Below are 14,591 nucleotides of genomic sequence, written 5' to 3'. Positions count from 1 at the left end.
TCTTGTCATCAAAGATAAGTCTAATACCATCTCGAGCCACCACATGTGTACACAAATGAGTAAGAAAGAAGTGTCATGCATCAGAATTCTCACCCTCAACAATGACATATGCAAGAGGCACAATATTGTCATTGTCACTCTGAGAAACTGCAACTAAGAGAGCTCCTTTGTATTTGCCATACAGATGTGTGTCATCTATTTGAACGATTGGTTTGCAGCTCCTAAATGCAAAACATCCGTGTTAGTATCCTAATATCTTGGACCACCTCATTCCCTTGGTATGCTGGTGCAGTTTTGATTTCGACTACTGCTGATAGATCTTTTTGTACCATTGCTTCAAACCACGACGGCAAAACTTCATAAGAAGCTTTCCAACCACAAAAAGTTTTTGCAATTTTATTTTACTTAGCCAATCATGCTTTGTGGTAACTTATTGTATAATTAAATTTTGATTGCACTTTAGCAATCACAGATTTTACCTTTTAAAGATGGATCAACTTCAACCAATGCTTTTATCATCTCTGTAATATGTCTGAATTTAGCTTGGCATGATCTTGAAAAATTGTCGTTTGGTGCATGTGTGACTACTATTATACTGCTTTATAACCCAACAAAACTTTCTCTTGATAAGACTAACTCTGATAAGCCAATCACAACTTGATCCATATTATATACACTTAGCATAAAATGTAGTTCGCTCAGATTCACACATTCAATAATTCGTACCCCTATGAATGGTATAATCTTTAATTGCTACAATCACAGTTTCTCTAAAACTAAACTTCATACCGATGACAAATTCACCGTCTGTAAGAACAACGTGGTCTATACCAATAATAACAAGAAATAATTCTGACTATTACTAATAATAATAATAATAATAATAATAATAATAATAATAAAATACACAAAAAATATGAAGACACAAAAAAAATAACAATAAAAAAAGATGACTACTTACCTACATTGACAAACTCAGGAAATTTTGGTTCATTCATAGTGCCTAGATCCAAAGCGTGCATAAAAGAAAGCTTTCTGAATGGATATTGGTTTCCAAATGCATTTGCCACATCTGCAACGTAAGGCTCAACTATGATATCATCTTCGTCTACATCTTCAGTTGTACGAACAATATGATAAGTGCCATCAAATTCCTCTTTGCTTTTAGTGTTATAAATCGTCTAATCGATGTTAGTCTCACTCGGATAAATCAACCTCAACTAATTCTTCGAACTCAACATATAATTCGATAACTGACACTTGTGCCCATGTTTGCTAGTAGATTAAAAACATCCCTTGCATACTTGCATCGTCAACCACATACATTATTTGAAATTAAATAAAATCACCAAAATATTAACATAGGTTGTCTATAAAAAATATTTATGACTCTCTTTAATATTTGATTATCAACACATTGACAAAATATACTATGAAATTTCTTATATGTTATTTTAACAGGAATAACAACATCATATGAATTTTCACATACAAAACTCACACTTTCAGACATTTGAAAAAAAATTTGACCATTATAATATATTCTCAAACTAACACCTCTCTCCATTTTTATTCTTACTCTTTCAACGAAATAAAACACTATCATTCTCACATTTAACAAATTCATTCTTCCTTTTTTAATATTCGAAGTGTATTTTTTAAATTGAAAATTACAATATGCCCTTGTGTAATGTCAATTCGTCCACTGCATTCTGACAATATATCTCCCTTTATTGTCAATACATCTCCTTATATTATCTTTTTTAATTTTTAAAAATGCAATTCGCCCTTTTGTATTGTGTTTTTGTATATTTTAAAAAAAATTTAACTAAAGCAATTTGCCTCCTATGAATTGTTAGCTCCAGGTACTTTGTAAAACACCACAACATCCAATAATAAAATATTACACCAAAACTAACTGAATATCCAAAAATATAAGTCTCAAGTACTCTCTTTTTATAGATAATTTTTCTTTATCTTTGAAAAAAATAATAAAATAATATCTTACATGATATAAAAAATAAATTAATAAAGAATATAACTGCATTATTTATATTAAAAATCAATTATTAAATTAATTATTAATATAAAATATATATTAAAAATAAATTAAATAATATATATAAGTATATAATAATTAATTCAGTATATAAATAATATTTTAAAAATTTTTGGCTATGAATATTGCAACGTGGTTCCTGATATTCGTGTGACCAAAAGTGGGTGACAACTACCTGCCTACAAATCTTGTGTGTTTGAGTGGAAGAAACTACCTAATTAAAATATCAAGAAAAATAACAAACAAAGATCACGATCAATGGCAGTCCATGAATGGGGTATTTTTAGCTTCCTGGAAAGGTAGGTATTCACAAAGCAGAAACGTTTTGACTGGACCCTACCCGGTTTTAGTTGAGTGAGAAATTCCATTTAATAATTAAAATTTAATTTTCAGGTAGGTTCACACTCATGTTTACGAGACTCTTCTTTGATTTCGCATGTTCAATTCTATCAACTATACTATTGTCTATTTCTATTTTGCGATAATTGACCGGTCAAGTCATGCTTTTTCAACCTTACTGGAAGCTTTTTAGTTTACTTTTTTATTTTTGGGTTTTTTTCGGGGTTCATATAAGCTTCCTGGAAGTTAGTGAGCCCACTTTAGTAGTTTAAGCCTTTAAGGGCCATGAACACAAATAACCAATTTGGACTAGTCTATTTAATTAAGTATCAACTATTTGAATTACATTTTATATTTATATATACACTAATTTATTAGTCAATTATAAATTTTTAAATAAAATTTAAATTTATAACAAAAATTATTGGTCAATTGAATTATAAAATACCATGGATATATAAAACAATAATAAAAAAGCACAATGAATAGAAAATTTTGAGTTTTAAAAATCAAAATTTGATCGAACAAATAAAATTAATAGTACAAAAATTTAGCCAAAATTTAATAGAATTAAATTAAATATAATAAAATAATATTTTATATTTTATTATCTTTAATCAATTAACTACTAAAAATGAATCCATTCAATAAATTTATCTATTTTTTTTAGTTTTAATCAATTTGTTAATAATTATATCAAATTATTTAATAATTTTACTTACCAACTTTAGGTAACAACTTCGAATGAGTTTCGACCTTACCTTTATACCTCAGAAGTTGGTAACATTTGGGGCCGCATGCTTATTTGGTATAAACGATGTCCCAAAAATTAGATAGCTCTTTTATTTGCTGTCTCATCAAGGCCATGATACAATAGAGAGAATCATGGTGTGTCTAATTCACCTGAAAGTAATACTCGATCGAGATCTCTAAAAGATAAATAAATTAAAAGCAGAAAAAAAAAGACAAGCAAATGTATAATAAAAAATGTATTATAAATAAAATAACATAAAATAAAACACACATGTAGAAAGAAATAAGAATATGCATGAAATGAGCAAATATAAAAAATTATAGCAATAAATACAAATGTAACGATCTTTCTAAGTAAATAAAAAAAAGTATTTACATTTTAAAAAGAATTAAAATTTTCTCTTAATAATTACTTATTTATTTCGTTTAAAAATTAAAAAAATTTCAAACCAATAAATTAAAAATAAAGGTCATTATTTAAAAAAAGAAAATCAATATATCCTTTGCCCAAACGTATAACAATTGATTTAATTCCATTTAAACAAGACGTCAACTTCAAACAACAAATTAGTCATTATGCCTAACTTTATCACTTAAATCTAATTTCATTCAATACAAATAAATATTCGCAACTAATCCCAAACATAATCTATACTAAATATAAATGTTTTTAATTAATCATAATAAAATAAATTTTGATCATGTAAAATATTTTATATTCATTATTTTTTAAATTAAAAGTGAACTTCAAACTTGAGATTTTTAAGTAAAAATAAAAAGATTACGTCATTTAAATTATAGTTCGTTACCAAAAAAATTTTATATACTTTCTTTTATAAAAAATAGGAAAACTCGAAATCTGTGATCTCTTAAATGAATATGGGAAGATTATATTATTTGAGTTATAATTTATTGGCAAAAATATCTTATAAATGTACAAGATGTTTCTGGTACGGGTTGAGAGATGGATCGAAAACTTGCGGGTCGAGTCAGATGCCGGATTATCTGACTAGAGCAATGGGAGGTGGTAGCTGCAAAGACACTCCGACGTCCAAATTAGAATGGATCTAAGAGGTATAGGATATGTGGAGTGAATGACGTACCTGGCCCTGCCCTTTATATAGGTGACGGTAATTATCTTATCTTATCTTATTTGGTTAAGATAAATGATGTATTTGAATTTAATTGTTAGTTAGAAGCTCTAGTAGGTCAGTTCCAGATCTTCTAGAAGGACAAATCGAGTCGGACCCCGGATAACTAGGTTCGGCGGCCATTTCGGATATGAAATCCGTAGGTCAGATCCGTAACAATACACTTGTTTGATCACAATCGTTCTTTTAAATAGTCAATCTTACTATCAATGTAAAAGATAATTATTTTTCTTGATATATCATCTAATTGAATACCATGTAAAATATATCATAATTAGTCAAAAAATTACATTTTAAATGATATAATCTCTCCATACTCATTTATAAATCGTGAATTCGAGTCTCACTCTTAACTTAAAAAAATATATATCACAATTAAATTCATTTTAGAGATTTCCGCAAACTTCTGGAAAAAAATAGTTTACCGATTTTTTATTATTACTTATGTCAACGTCAAGAAAATAATGAATTTATTTTATTACAGATTCCAGCGTTGGATTGGATGGAAGTTGGTTTAAAAAACATATATGATTGGGTTAATAAATCGATATTAGGTTCGTCAACTTCCGCAATGATTTTAAAACCAGGGAAAGGGGTTGATGGGGACAGCAGGCGCAGATTCTGTTTCCGAAATATAAAAATGAGCACTTGACGTACCATGAGCCCTTAGACCTGAAATTAAGAAAAGAATGGCAAACTCTTCAAACAAGCGAGTCCTTCTCACTTCCAACGGCGACGTCGTTTCGAGCGGCATTGCTTTTCACTTAGCCAAACAAGGATGCAGGTTGCTCTTGCTGGGGAACGAGCCCATCCTTCGAACCCTCGCTAACCAAATCAACGCTTCCCTTTCCTTGGGGGATTCTCATCCCAAGGTTGATGTGGTTGGATTGGACTTGGAGGATGATAGGGAATCGCTTTTTCATGATGCTGTTGATAAGGCATGCCATATTTTGGGAACCTTGGACGCTTTTGTAAACTCTTACACTTATGAAGGTACGCAAACTCTTCAATTCTCTTTTCAATCATGTAATTTAATCGCAGAAAGTAGCGAATTGCGTTCGGAAACATGGTTTCGTTTGATTTGATTTGATGTTTAGTGTAAGGTGTATGATGAGTTGTTACATTAGTGGATAAACTGAAATTGGATTGTAATGATTTGAGAACAGGGAAGATGCAAGATCCTCTAGAATTATCTGAGAGCGAGTTTAAGAGAATAGCAAAGGTGAATTTCATGGCTGCTTGGTTTCTGTTGAAGGCTGTTGGTCAACGGATGCGGGCCTCCAAGACAGGGGGCTCTATTGTGTTCTTGACATCGATAAATGGCTCTGAAAGAGGGCTTTACCCCGGTGCTGCTGCGGGTGCTGCCACCATGGCTGGAGTACAGCAATTAGTAAGGGTAAGAAAATTATCTGTGGCACCTTTTTGTTCTGATACTAAACATAACTATCTTAGTGGTTGTATATTGCGGTTTGCATTGATGATTTAGCCGTGAAATTGCAGTTTATGTGGCCTTCATTTTTGCAATTGTATGGTTAAATACATGGCTGGAAATGATTTATGTGCAAATTGGCTTGTTTGGTGCATTTAAATTTAGTATAAGAAATGGAACTCTGGAGTATGGGAAGTTTTTCATGACTTTCTGATTCCAATATTCCATTTTCATGTTATTGCTTTACATAGCTGATAAACAATGGGAAAAAAACCAGATTGAATCGGTTGAATTAGATTCAAGACACGAGATAACCAGATTGTTTGTTCTATTTTTCTGACCCCATCCAATGGGAAAACACCTAGGTTGTTTTAGGGTCAAGTATGGAGTTTCTAGGTTGAGAGTTTGATACTGCTAACTTCTGTTGACTTCAGTGGAAGATAAGCTTTTTGCCTATCTTCTTGTGGAGAAAACTTGTTTTGTCTTTGCGGCTGATTAGAAATACACATGAATATTATATCTATTGTATAATCTCTTTCTGCTTAGTTAGTCAACTTCTGTACTTCTACCCCTGGTTTTGATCGAAGTATTTGCATTTTAGCAGTTTAGCTGTCCTTGTTTTATTTCAACGAAGTAAAGGAATTGCTCAGGAGATAAGAGGAAAATGGATCATATGCATCTGTAGCAAGTTAGAAAATGACTAATTAAAATGGGAATTTTGAGAAGGATGATGAAATTAAAGGGGGCATCCAAGGGAAAATGGAGGGGCATGAAATCCCCCTCGTTGAAGGGGCAAACTACATCAAACACTTCTTTTTCTTTAGGCCACTAGGAGTAAACTTTCAGGTATTAGTTGGCCAGGAGCTAACGACTAATCCTTAGCCCCTATCTGAGTTCACCTTTCAGTAGGGAGAGGGTTGACCGAGAAACCTACTACATACACGCCACCCCTAAGGAAAATCTTCTTCCTTGTTAAAGGGGCAAATTACATCAAATACTTATTTTTAACTACTTTAGTGTGTTTCCATTTTTTTCATTTTCCTCATTAAAATTTTTGTTTATCTATCAAAAGCTTTATTTCTCCTTTTAATCCGTTTGAATAGTTGTGAACTACTTTTACTCTGAACTTACCTAGAAATGATACCCTAGTTGGTAAGTGGATTGGAAAATTATTGGTTGTTGAGATCAATTGAAGACTGAACGCATGTGATTGAAAATGGAAAAGCAAGCAGGATAGTGGCAAGAAAAGGTCAATTTTGATTTGACTGAGGTCATGATATTCACAAAAGATTTTCTTTATTTATTTTAAAAGAGAGTGATTGTGTGAATACAATTAGTTCTCAAGAAACAAAAAAGAGGAATATTATTGTTTGACTTGACCGGTTGATTTCATTCAACCTAGGAATGCTTTCAGCTGACTAACAAATTTCAGTTAGTTGAATAACAAAGTGGACCTTCCCTGCTGTTTCTTTGTAATTGCTATGAGTTTTCCATGCTGGACTATAACTAGAAGTAAGCGTACTTCTAGAACACATACTAGTTGTATTCTGTGCTTGATTTGTTTAACTGTTTAAGCCTTTAAGGATGTTTTATAGTGCTTTTTCCACTTATATCGTTATTATTAATTATGGTAGCTTCAAAATTAAAGTAGTCTAACTACTTTAAATACTTTACAAGTTAATGATTTCTTAATGAATGTGATTTTGTGAAAAGTGATCTATAATTGTAGATGGAGAGACCGAGAGAGTAACCGCCAGATTATTTTTCATATTAAACCATGCTCTGTGTAGTTGTTCCAATATATACTTTTTTCTGAATCGTAATTGAAGAGAACATTTAGTTTCATATCATCTAATGAACAACATCATTATCATTTTAAGTTGAACTTTTGTGAAATAAATTTCCTTTAGGCTTCAGCTATGGAGATAGGCAAGTACAATATCAGGGTTAATGGCATTGTCCGCGGCTTGCACTTGCAAGATGAATTCCCATTATCAGTTGGTAGGGAAAGGGCGGAGAAGTTTGTGAAGGAGGCAGCGCCACTCGAGAGATGGCTCGATGCTAAGAACGATCTCGCCTCAACAGTGATATACCTGATAAGTGATGGTTCCCGCTACATGACAGGAACAACCATATATGTGGATGGGGCACAGTCTATAACCAGACCTCGAATGCGTTCCTTTATGTGATTCTTTTCCCCTATGTATGTTATGGTTGTGTTTCGATTCTGTCTCTAAAACAAAAATACATGATAGTAAACACAAAACTCATTTGGTTCCAAAGATAGAGCAGGGAGAAAGTTTTCTGCCCTAGAAACAAAAAAAGAAAAATCTTCTATTTTCTGTGTTTTCGAAAAATGAGAAAAAAATATTCATCTATCTATTTGTGTTTTTTTGTCTGTTTTTGTTTTAGAGACAAAAATCTAAACACGAGCTGCAAGAGATGTTAATCATGCATGGATTTTCTCTTGTTTTTTTCTTTGCTTTTTTTCTTTTTGTTTTATTTTATTTTATATTATTTTAAAAAACAATATCTAGATGGACATGGTGCACATCAAAGTTACCCCCGGCACAAGGTGGAACATTATTTGGACAAAAAATAAGAACTCAGCATTATTTGGATGCATACGTTTATTTGGTTTTGTTGCATTTTACCTTGGTATAAAACTTCAATACCTTAACTCCTAAAAAATACCTTCGATTTCCTCCTCTTAAAGATTTAGTGGCATATGGCCAAAAATAAAATAGAAAAGTTCAATAGCAGACATCATTGTTGAACTACAATTATGTCGTTTTCCCAATAAGAAAAAAAAAACAACAATTATGTCATAAACTCATTACTTTAGTCAATAAATAGAATAAAGCAATGATTGAGAGTTCTAATTCATCTTCTAATTATCTTTTTAATGCTTAAATGAATAAAAATTCAAATATATTTTTTATTTTTTTGAAAGTATCAACTATGAAACTCAGGATCACAATTTCACATATATGTCAAGGAATTCCTAAATGTAGTAAAACAAATGTACTACACTCAATGAAATGACATCTCTGAAAAATTGAACAGCCTTAATTAATATGAATACAATGGAATTTTTATCAGTACATAACCTATAGATAACTGGCACACTACAAGACTAACAGAAGTGTCCTTGCATTATGCAACAAAATAACACAGGTAAAAGATCTAAAGTATATTAAAAACAATAAAATTCTTCCTTTCTATTTTTAATACCACTATGTCAATATTTAGAATGTTGAAGACATCTTTCATGGTACAAAGAACTTCATAACTTGCAATTGAAATGCGCTCTCTCACAAAAAAAAAAAAGATGCATGCAATACATAAATACATTATGCCCACCTAGTTCTCTTGAAACTGAAAGCCGCAACCGAGACATGTGTAGAAAGTGGTTTGCCCTTCATCTGCTGATCTCATCTGAAGATTACCAGAATTTCACATAAATAAACTAGGAATACAAATATATAATATAGCCTTCAAAATTAAACTGGCAAATCTTTCATTATACAGCATAACTAAAAATTTACCTGTCTGGTATAGAAGGTAGCTTCATCATGACCACATTTATCACATTTCTTGTTGACCTGTCAATAGAATAGATCATTAATACAAAGCAAATACCTGCTTGATGATGATGACCTTAGACTTATTGTAGGATGCATTACCTTAGACAATTGCACCTTCTGTTCCTCGATTATATTGATTCCAAGTTCTCTTCTTATATCCTGTCAAAGACCAATACCAGATAAGAAACACGTGCCAAAAAGTTCACACTTATTCAAACTCCTACAATGGTGATCTTTCATCAATTCCCACCCAGGAAGAAACAAAAAGAAAAAGCTATACAACCCTTCATTTACTAGCATATACTTAAAAGATAAGCATCACCATATCATGGATTTATGGTTCATATCTGTCAAGTGATGGTTTTAGGTGGACATTTTCAGTTTTCAAAATATAAAGGTTATTGATTTGAGCATATACTATTCAAACTAGGCCTCTACATCCAATTACGAGAGCTGCTATAAGTCCAGTCGATGAACATGGTAATATACTGTGTCATATTTTAGACAAGAAATAATCCATTTGAAAAATCTGTCAACAGATGAGACCAGCTGCCAATTTAAAGCGTACCTCAGCAGAAATTTTGTAACTTATTTCCTTTCCGCGAATATCTGAAGATAAAGACATTCAATTAGGATGCATAAATAGTCAACAGATGTAAAATAATATTTGCATATTGGTATATCTATATACAAGAACAAGAAAGGAAAGTGATATATCCAGATAGATATAAGATCCCTTGTGATAATAAACAAAAAGACATTACTTGAAATTGATTAAAAAAGATAAATTGAAATTGAAATAGAAAATAAAAGAGATAGGTTGAAAAATGGAATACAAAGAGAATCACTCTACTTTCTACCCAATTTCTTTGACGCAGCAAGAAAGGGACTCCTCAACTTAACTTGTCCGCATCATAGTTTGGGAATTGAATCGAAGAGACTCCTCAACCTTCTATCCAATTCCCCGTGCAACAAGAGAGGGACTCACTCAACCTCACTTGTCCACACTATGGTTTCATCACGAAACCAAAAAAAAAGTGCTTTGGCACCTATAATCACTCAATATGACGACTACAAAAGGTCAATAGTTTATGAGATATTTATAACATCTTATTAGGTTAAAATAAAGAAAACCCTAAACCCACAAACATAAAGCTCAATCTAGTAACTAAATAAACAAAATTAAAATATATCAAATTAAATTGAACATTTTAAAAATATATACTAATAACTTCTAAATAATATTTGAACTCTTCATATCACGAACATTTGAAGCGCGTATCACATTGGCTTCAACATACACCATTCAACTATAAATTTTAAATATCCAGAGCACACTAGCACTACAGAAAAGTGACTCTCATATTTTGTTTTGATGGCCTTAGACATGATACAGAACCCAAAAAAAAATACTATACTCTTTACTATCTTATGATACACCTTGTTAATATAAAAGATTTCAAAATAGCAAAAAGGGTACATAGAAAACATTTGTAATGGCGACCATTTTACTGCAAGCCAACAAGCACATACGATGACAGGCTGATTGCAATAAGCGAATCACTAACCTAAATCTCTTACACAGAATATGACGAACAACCATAGAGATAGCCACAAATAAAATAAGAGCTAAGCAAACAAGAAACACATTGCACAGAACATTGGCTCAGAAACATAGAATTCTGTTAAGTGTAAATGATCTCACTACAAACAAGAGACACAATACATGATAGGACGTAACAGCATTTTATGCACCCAATTCCACCTAGTAGAAAAGCCGTGTGGCACTGCGTCAACTTACATCTCATTTACCATCGGACAAAGTGTGGTTCTGTGAAGTGTGAACCTACTAACATAACTCTAGAAAGAAACATAAATTTTACTTCTAGTAGCAAAAAATCAGAGCCAATGTATGCACAATTGTCTCGCATTAACACAGGGTCCAAAGAAAGGCTACATCCAAAGGTGTAATATAAGCAGCCTAGCCTAGCCTAACCTGTTAATTGCGACTTAGTTTGGTAAAACTTTTACTTTTCAAAAGTAGCTTATAAAAATTAGCTTCTAAAAGTTGTAACATCTGTATTTGGTAAATTAAACTAAAAATGATTTTTGATAAGCATAAGCAACAACAAGTGTGTTTAGTAAAATAACTTTTAAAATTTAAAAATTCTATAATAAACATTAATGTAAGAATTAAATTTGAATATTAATTAATGTACAATGTTATATTAGACTTTTTAATTTTAATAAACACCAACTTTGAAAAGCTTCCCTTACGTGCTTTCAACAGTACCCAGGCTTTTAAAAGCTGCAAACATAATTACATAAGCTTTTCATTTAACAAACCTAAAACCAAGTGCTTTTGAAAAGCACATCTCTTCAAAAAAAACTTTACCAAACCAAGTCTACATCAGTGGCTTCCCACGGCTTGAACAGGTGACCTTGATAATTATCAGAGCCAATATGCAGTGTATCAAAATTACCACAGTTTACGGTTAAACATGCATAAGCATACTTGATTCTAAATTTCTAGTGAACACTCTGAAACAAAGCAATTGCACCTAATATGAAAATTAGGTATGCTAGATTAATTTACAGAGAGAGAGAAAGGGGTTGCTTACGTTTGAGGTTTCGCTTAGCCTTGCACAAAGGGCAGTGAGCGTATTTATCCGAAGCCCTGAAAGGGATAGTGAGCATGGTGCCACACAATTGGCAGAACAAGAAATCGCGTCCCCGAGAATATGAACCCATCCAATCACCGAAGGAATCGCGGTATATCGTATTAGACGAGATAATGGAGTATACCGGCGAGAAAGAAGTAGAAGGGCGGCGACGAGAGAGAAAGAGAGGGCAGGTCGTGTGGGGTTTTGTCTGTGAGGGAAAAGGATTTATTTAGGGTTTTAACTTTTAATTATTTGAATAATTCTTTACAAAAGTGTTTTAGAGGGAGAACACATTTGTTGAACTTAATAAACAATTTTTATAAGAGAAGATCTAGGGACTTCCCTGTAATATAAGCTAACTCAGCCAATTTTTTTTTTAATTTTTAATCTTAAAATTTGAAAATTTAAAATAATAAAAATTATTTTTTTATAATAAATCTATTTTTTAATTAATTGCCTCTTGTTAGTTTTACTCTGGTTAATTCCCGATTAAAACTCTTTTTATAATATCCGGGTATAAAATTTTCATATTTTATTTTTTCGAGAATATAATTTGTTGGAATATATTTCTTAATTTTGAAACAAACTGAATATTGTTCATACTTATGTCCATGGATGGCAATGGAGTGGATAAAGATGGATTTTTATCCCATTTAATTTTATTTCATCTTATAATAATTTGTATAAAATTTATCTTACTCTTATTTATAAATAGTAAAAAATTAAATCTTAATTCATCTTTATAATTATTAAAATTTAATAAATAAAATAAATTTCAAATACATGATACATAATATCAATTAAAATAAAAATTTAAAAATACTATATTATTATTAATTATTTTATTATTTTATATATATTATATATTTTAAAATTACATATATATTGACTGTGTTTGTTTTTAGAGACAGGACAAAACATGACACTGAAACAAAGATAATAGGACAAAAACACTATTGAGAATGGTATTATCTAATCTGACATTGCTCTACCTCGCAAAAGACTCTCATTCAACTAAAAATCTGTCCCAAGTAAATAGGAGTGGAGGTGCTTGTGTTTTAATTGTTAGATTAATGTCTATTATAATATTTTTAAATTTTAAAAGTAATTTTACAAAACGCACTTATTATTTATTAAAAATTATTTTTAATTTAATTTACCAAATACAAATGTTATAATTTTGAAAAGACTAATTTTTAAAAATTAACTTTTATAAACTACTTTTAAAAAATAAAAAATTTTACCAAACTAAGTCTTTATCTATGTGGCCTAAACACATGGATAGAGATGAAAATAGGCCAAACTTTACTCTTAACAGCCTTGACCTGTCATGTAGTTAATTGATCTGAGTTTTGTCTGCAGCCTGCTATAAACTTTTTTTAAGTACTAAGTCTGGCCTATTATTCAGCCTGGCCTTGCTTGAAACCTATTAAAAGGTTTGATAATTTTTTTTATAAAAATAAAAATATTATTTTAAAAAACTATTTTTTAATAAAAATATTTATATGTAATATGTCATATTTAATATTTATAAGAATTTTTAAACTTTGAAGTATTTTAAATATACAAAAGTATTTATAATTAGATATAATAAATTTAAAATATCTCAAAATTTTATTAATAATAAAAAATTATTTATATATGTAATTATGTATTAACAGGTTCAGACAGACCAGACCAATAAAATTAATTAGTAAATTTAAATTTGACCTATTAATATATTAAGACTTTTATAAAAGTCTGAATTTGTACCTATTTTATAACAAGCTAAACTAAACTGTAGGTCACTTAACTTTTTTTCACCTCTACACATAGATTGGGTCAACTTGGATATGGGTCCTTGAAATTTGTATCTGACCCGACTTGGAGAGCAAGTCAAATGCTCCCCACTACTTGGCCTATCACAACTAGGTGGTAATAAGCCTAAAAAATGAGGTAATTTTTCATTTTGTAAGGAAATAACCACTCATGATTTTTAGAATTGATCTCCAAGAAATGACTAAATTCTATATTATTATTTTATAAATATTCTAATACTCAGATATTTTTACTAATTCAATTTCGCTTAAAATCTGCTTTAAATTTGTACTAATTTAAATATCGAAATTCCTTCAAGTATCTCTTACTACCGTTTAAATAAGGACGTCGATTAAACCATTATTTTGACAAACAAATCAAAATTCTCACTTAAAGAAATTTAGATATTATTTCTAAATTTAAATCTATTTAAATTTTAGGTAATATTTCAGAATATATATATATTTGGATGATTGGTAATTATCTATTTTAAACATATAATATAATTGTTAAAAAATATTTAGTATTTTAGAATTTGTGTTATTTTTTTAAGAATCAAAATCATAAGTGCCTCTCTCTTTTGTTAAAACTCTTCAAAGATATATATCTTTTCCCCTAAAACAAGTTTGAAATGATTTTCTATCAAAGGCTTTTGAAAAAATAGTCTAAATATTTTAAAACGTGAGGAATGCCAAAACAAAAGAAAGAATTCATTATTCTATTAGAAAATTGATTATTGAACTCTTTTTTTTATTGGAACTGTAAGTAAAATACCCACACTTAATTGGCTCTAGGATCACTCACTCATATAAA

At 30.4% G+C, this 14,591-nt stretch overlaps 2 protein-coding genes across 2 annotated transcripts; one reads left to right on the top strand and one right to left on the bottom strand.

Moving 5' to 3' along the window:
• The first annotated feature begins 4,634 nt into the window (after positions 1–4,634).
• Positions 4,635–8,356, top strand: LOC112755528 (uncharacterized). Its single transcript, XM_025803677.3, has 3 exons — positions 4,635–5,295; positions 5,469–5,698; positions 7,642–8,356. Exons 1-3 carry the CDS (start codon positions 4,992–4,994, stop codon positions 7,918–7,920), a joined length of 813 nt encoding a protein of 270 aa, XP_025659462.1. The 5' UTR covers positions 4,635–4,991; the 3' UTR covers positions 7,921–8,356.
• Positions 8,357–8,773: 417 nt separating this feature from the next.
• LOC112755529 (uncharacterized) lies at positions 8,774–14,537 on the bottom strand. Its single transcript, XM_025803678.3, has 5 exons — positions 11,940–14,537; positions 9,887–9,927; positions 9,418–9,477; positions 9,280–9,336; positions 8,774–9,169 (listed from the first exon to the last, which is right to left on the bottom strand). Exons 1-5 carry the CDS (start codon positions 12,067–12,069, stop codon positions 9,095–9,097), a joined length of 363 nt encoding a protein of 120 aa, XP_025659463.1. The 5' UTR covers positions 12,070–14,537; the 3' UTR covers positions 8,774–9,094.
• Between the last annotated feature and the right edge of the window lie 54 nt (positions 14,538–14,591).

The sequence above is a fragment of the Arachis hypogaea genome, chromosome 6, assembly GCF_003086295.3.
Source record: "Arachis hypogaea cultivar Tifrunner chromosome 6, arahy.Tifrunner.gnm2.J5K5, whole genome shotgun sequence".
Classification (NCBI taxonomy): Eukaryota; Viridiplantae; Streptophyta; class Magnoliopsida; order Fabales; family Fabaceae; genus Arachis; species Arachis hypogaea.
This window is presented reverse-complemented; position numbering and strand designations above follow the sequence as displayed.

What these genes read in the sequence shown, in the direction of transcription:
- LOC112755528 (XM_025803677.3), top strand. Translation starts at nt 4,992, where the DNA reads ATGGCAAACTCTTCAAACAAGCGAGTCCTTCTCACTTCCAACGGCGAC. An exon ending in AAACTCTTACACTTATGAAG is followed by an intron (nt 5,296 to 5,468) that starts GTACGCAAACTC and finishes ATTTGAGAACAG; the next exon opens with GGAAGATGCAAGATCCTCTA. An exon ending in GAGTACAGCAATTAGTAAGG is followed by an intron (nt 5,699 to 7,641) that starts GTAAGAAAATTA and finishes AATTTCCTTTAG; the next exon opens with GCTTCAGCTATGGAGATAGG.
- LOC112755529 (XM_025803678.3), bottom strand. Translation starts at nt 12,069, where the DNA reads ATGGGTTCATATTCTCGGGGACGCGATTTCTTGTTCTGCCAATTGTGT. An exon ending in GGCTAAGCGAAACCTCAAAC is followed by an intron (nt 9,928 to 11,939) that starts GTAAGCAACCCC and finishes CTTTATCTTCAG; the next exon opens with ATATTCGCGGAAAGGAAATA. An exon ending in CTACCTTCTATACCAGACAG is followed by an intron (nt 9,170 to 9,279) that starts GTAAATTTTTAG and finishes GGTAATCTTCAG; the next exon opens with ATGAGATCAGCAGATGAAGG.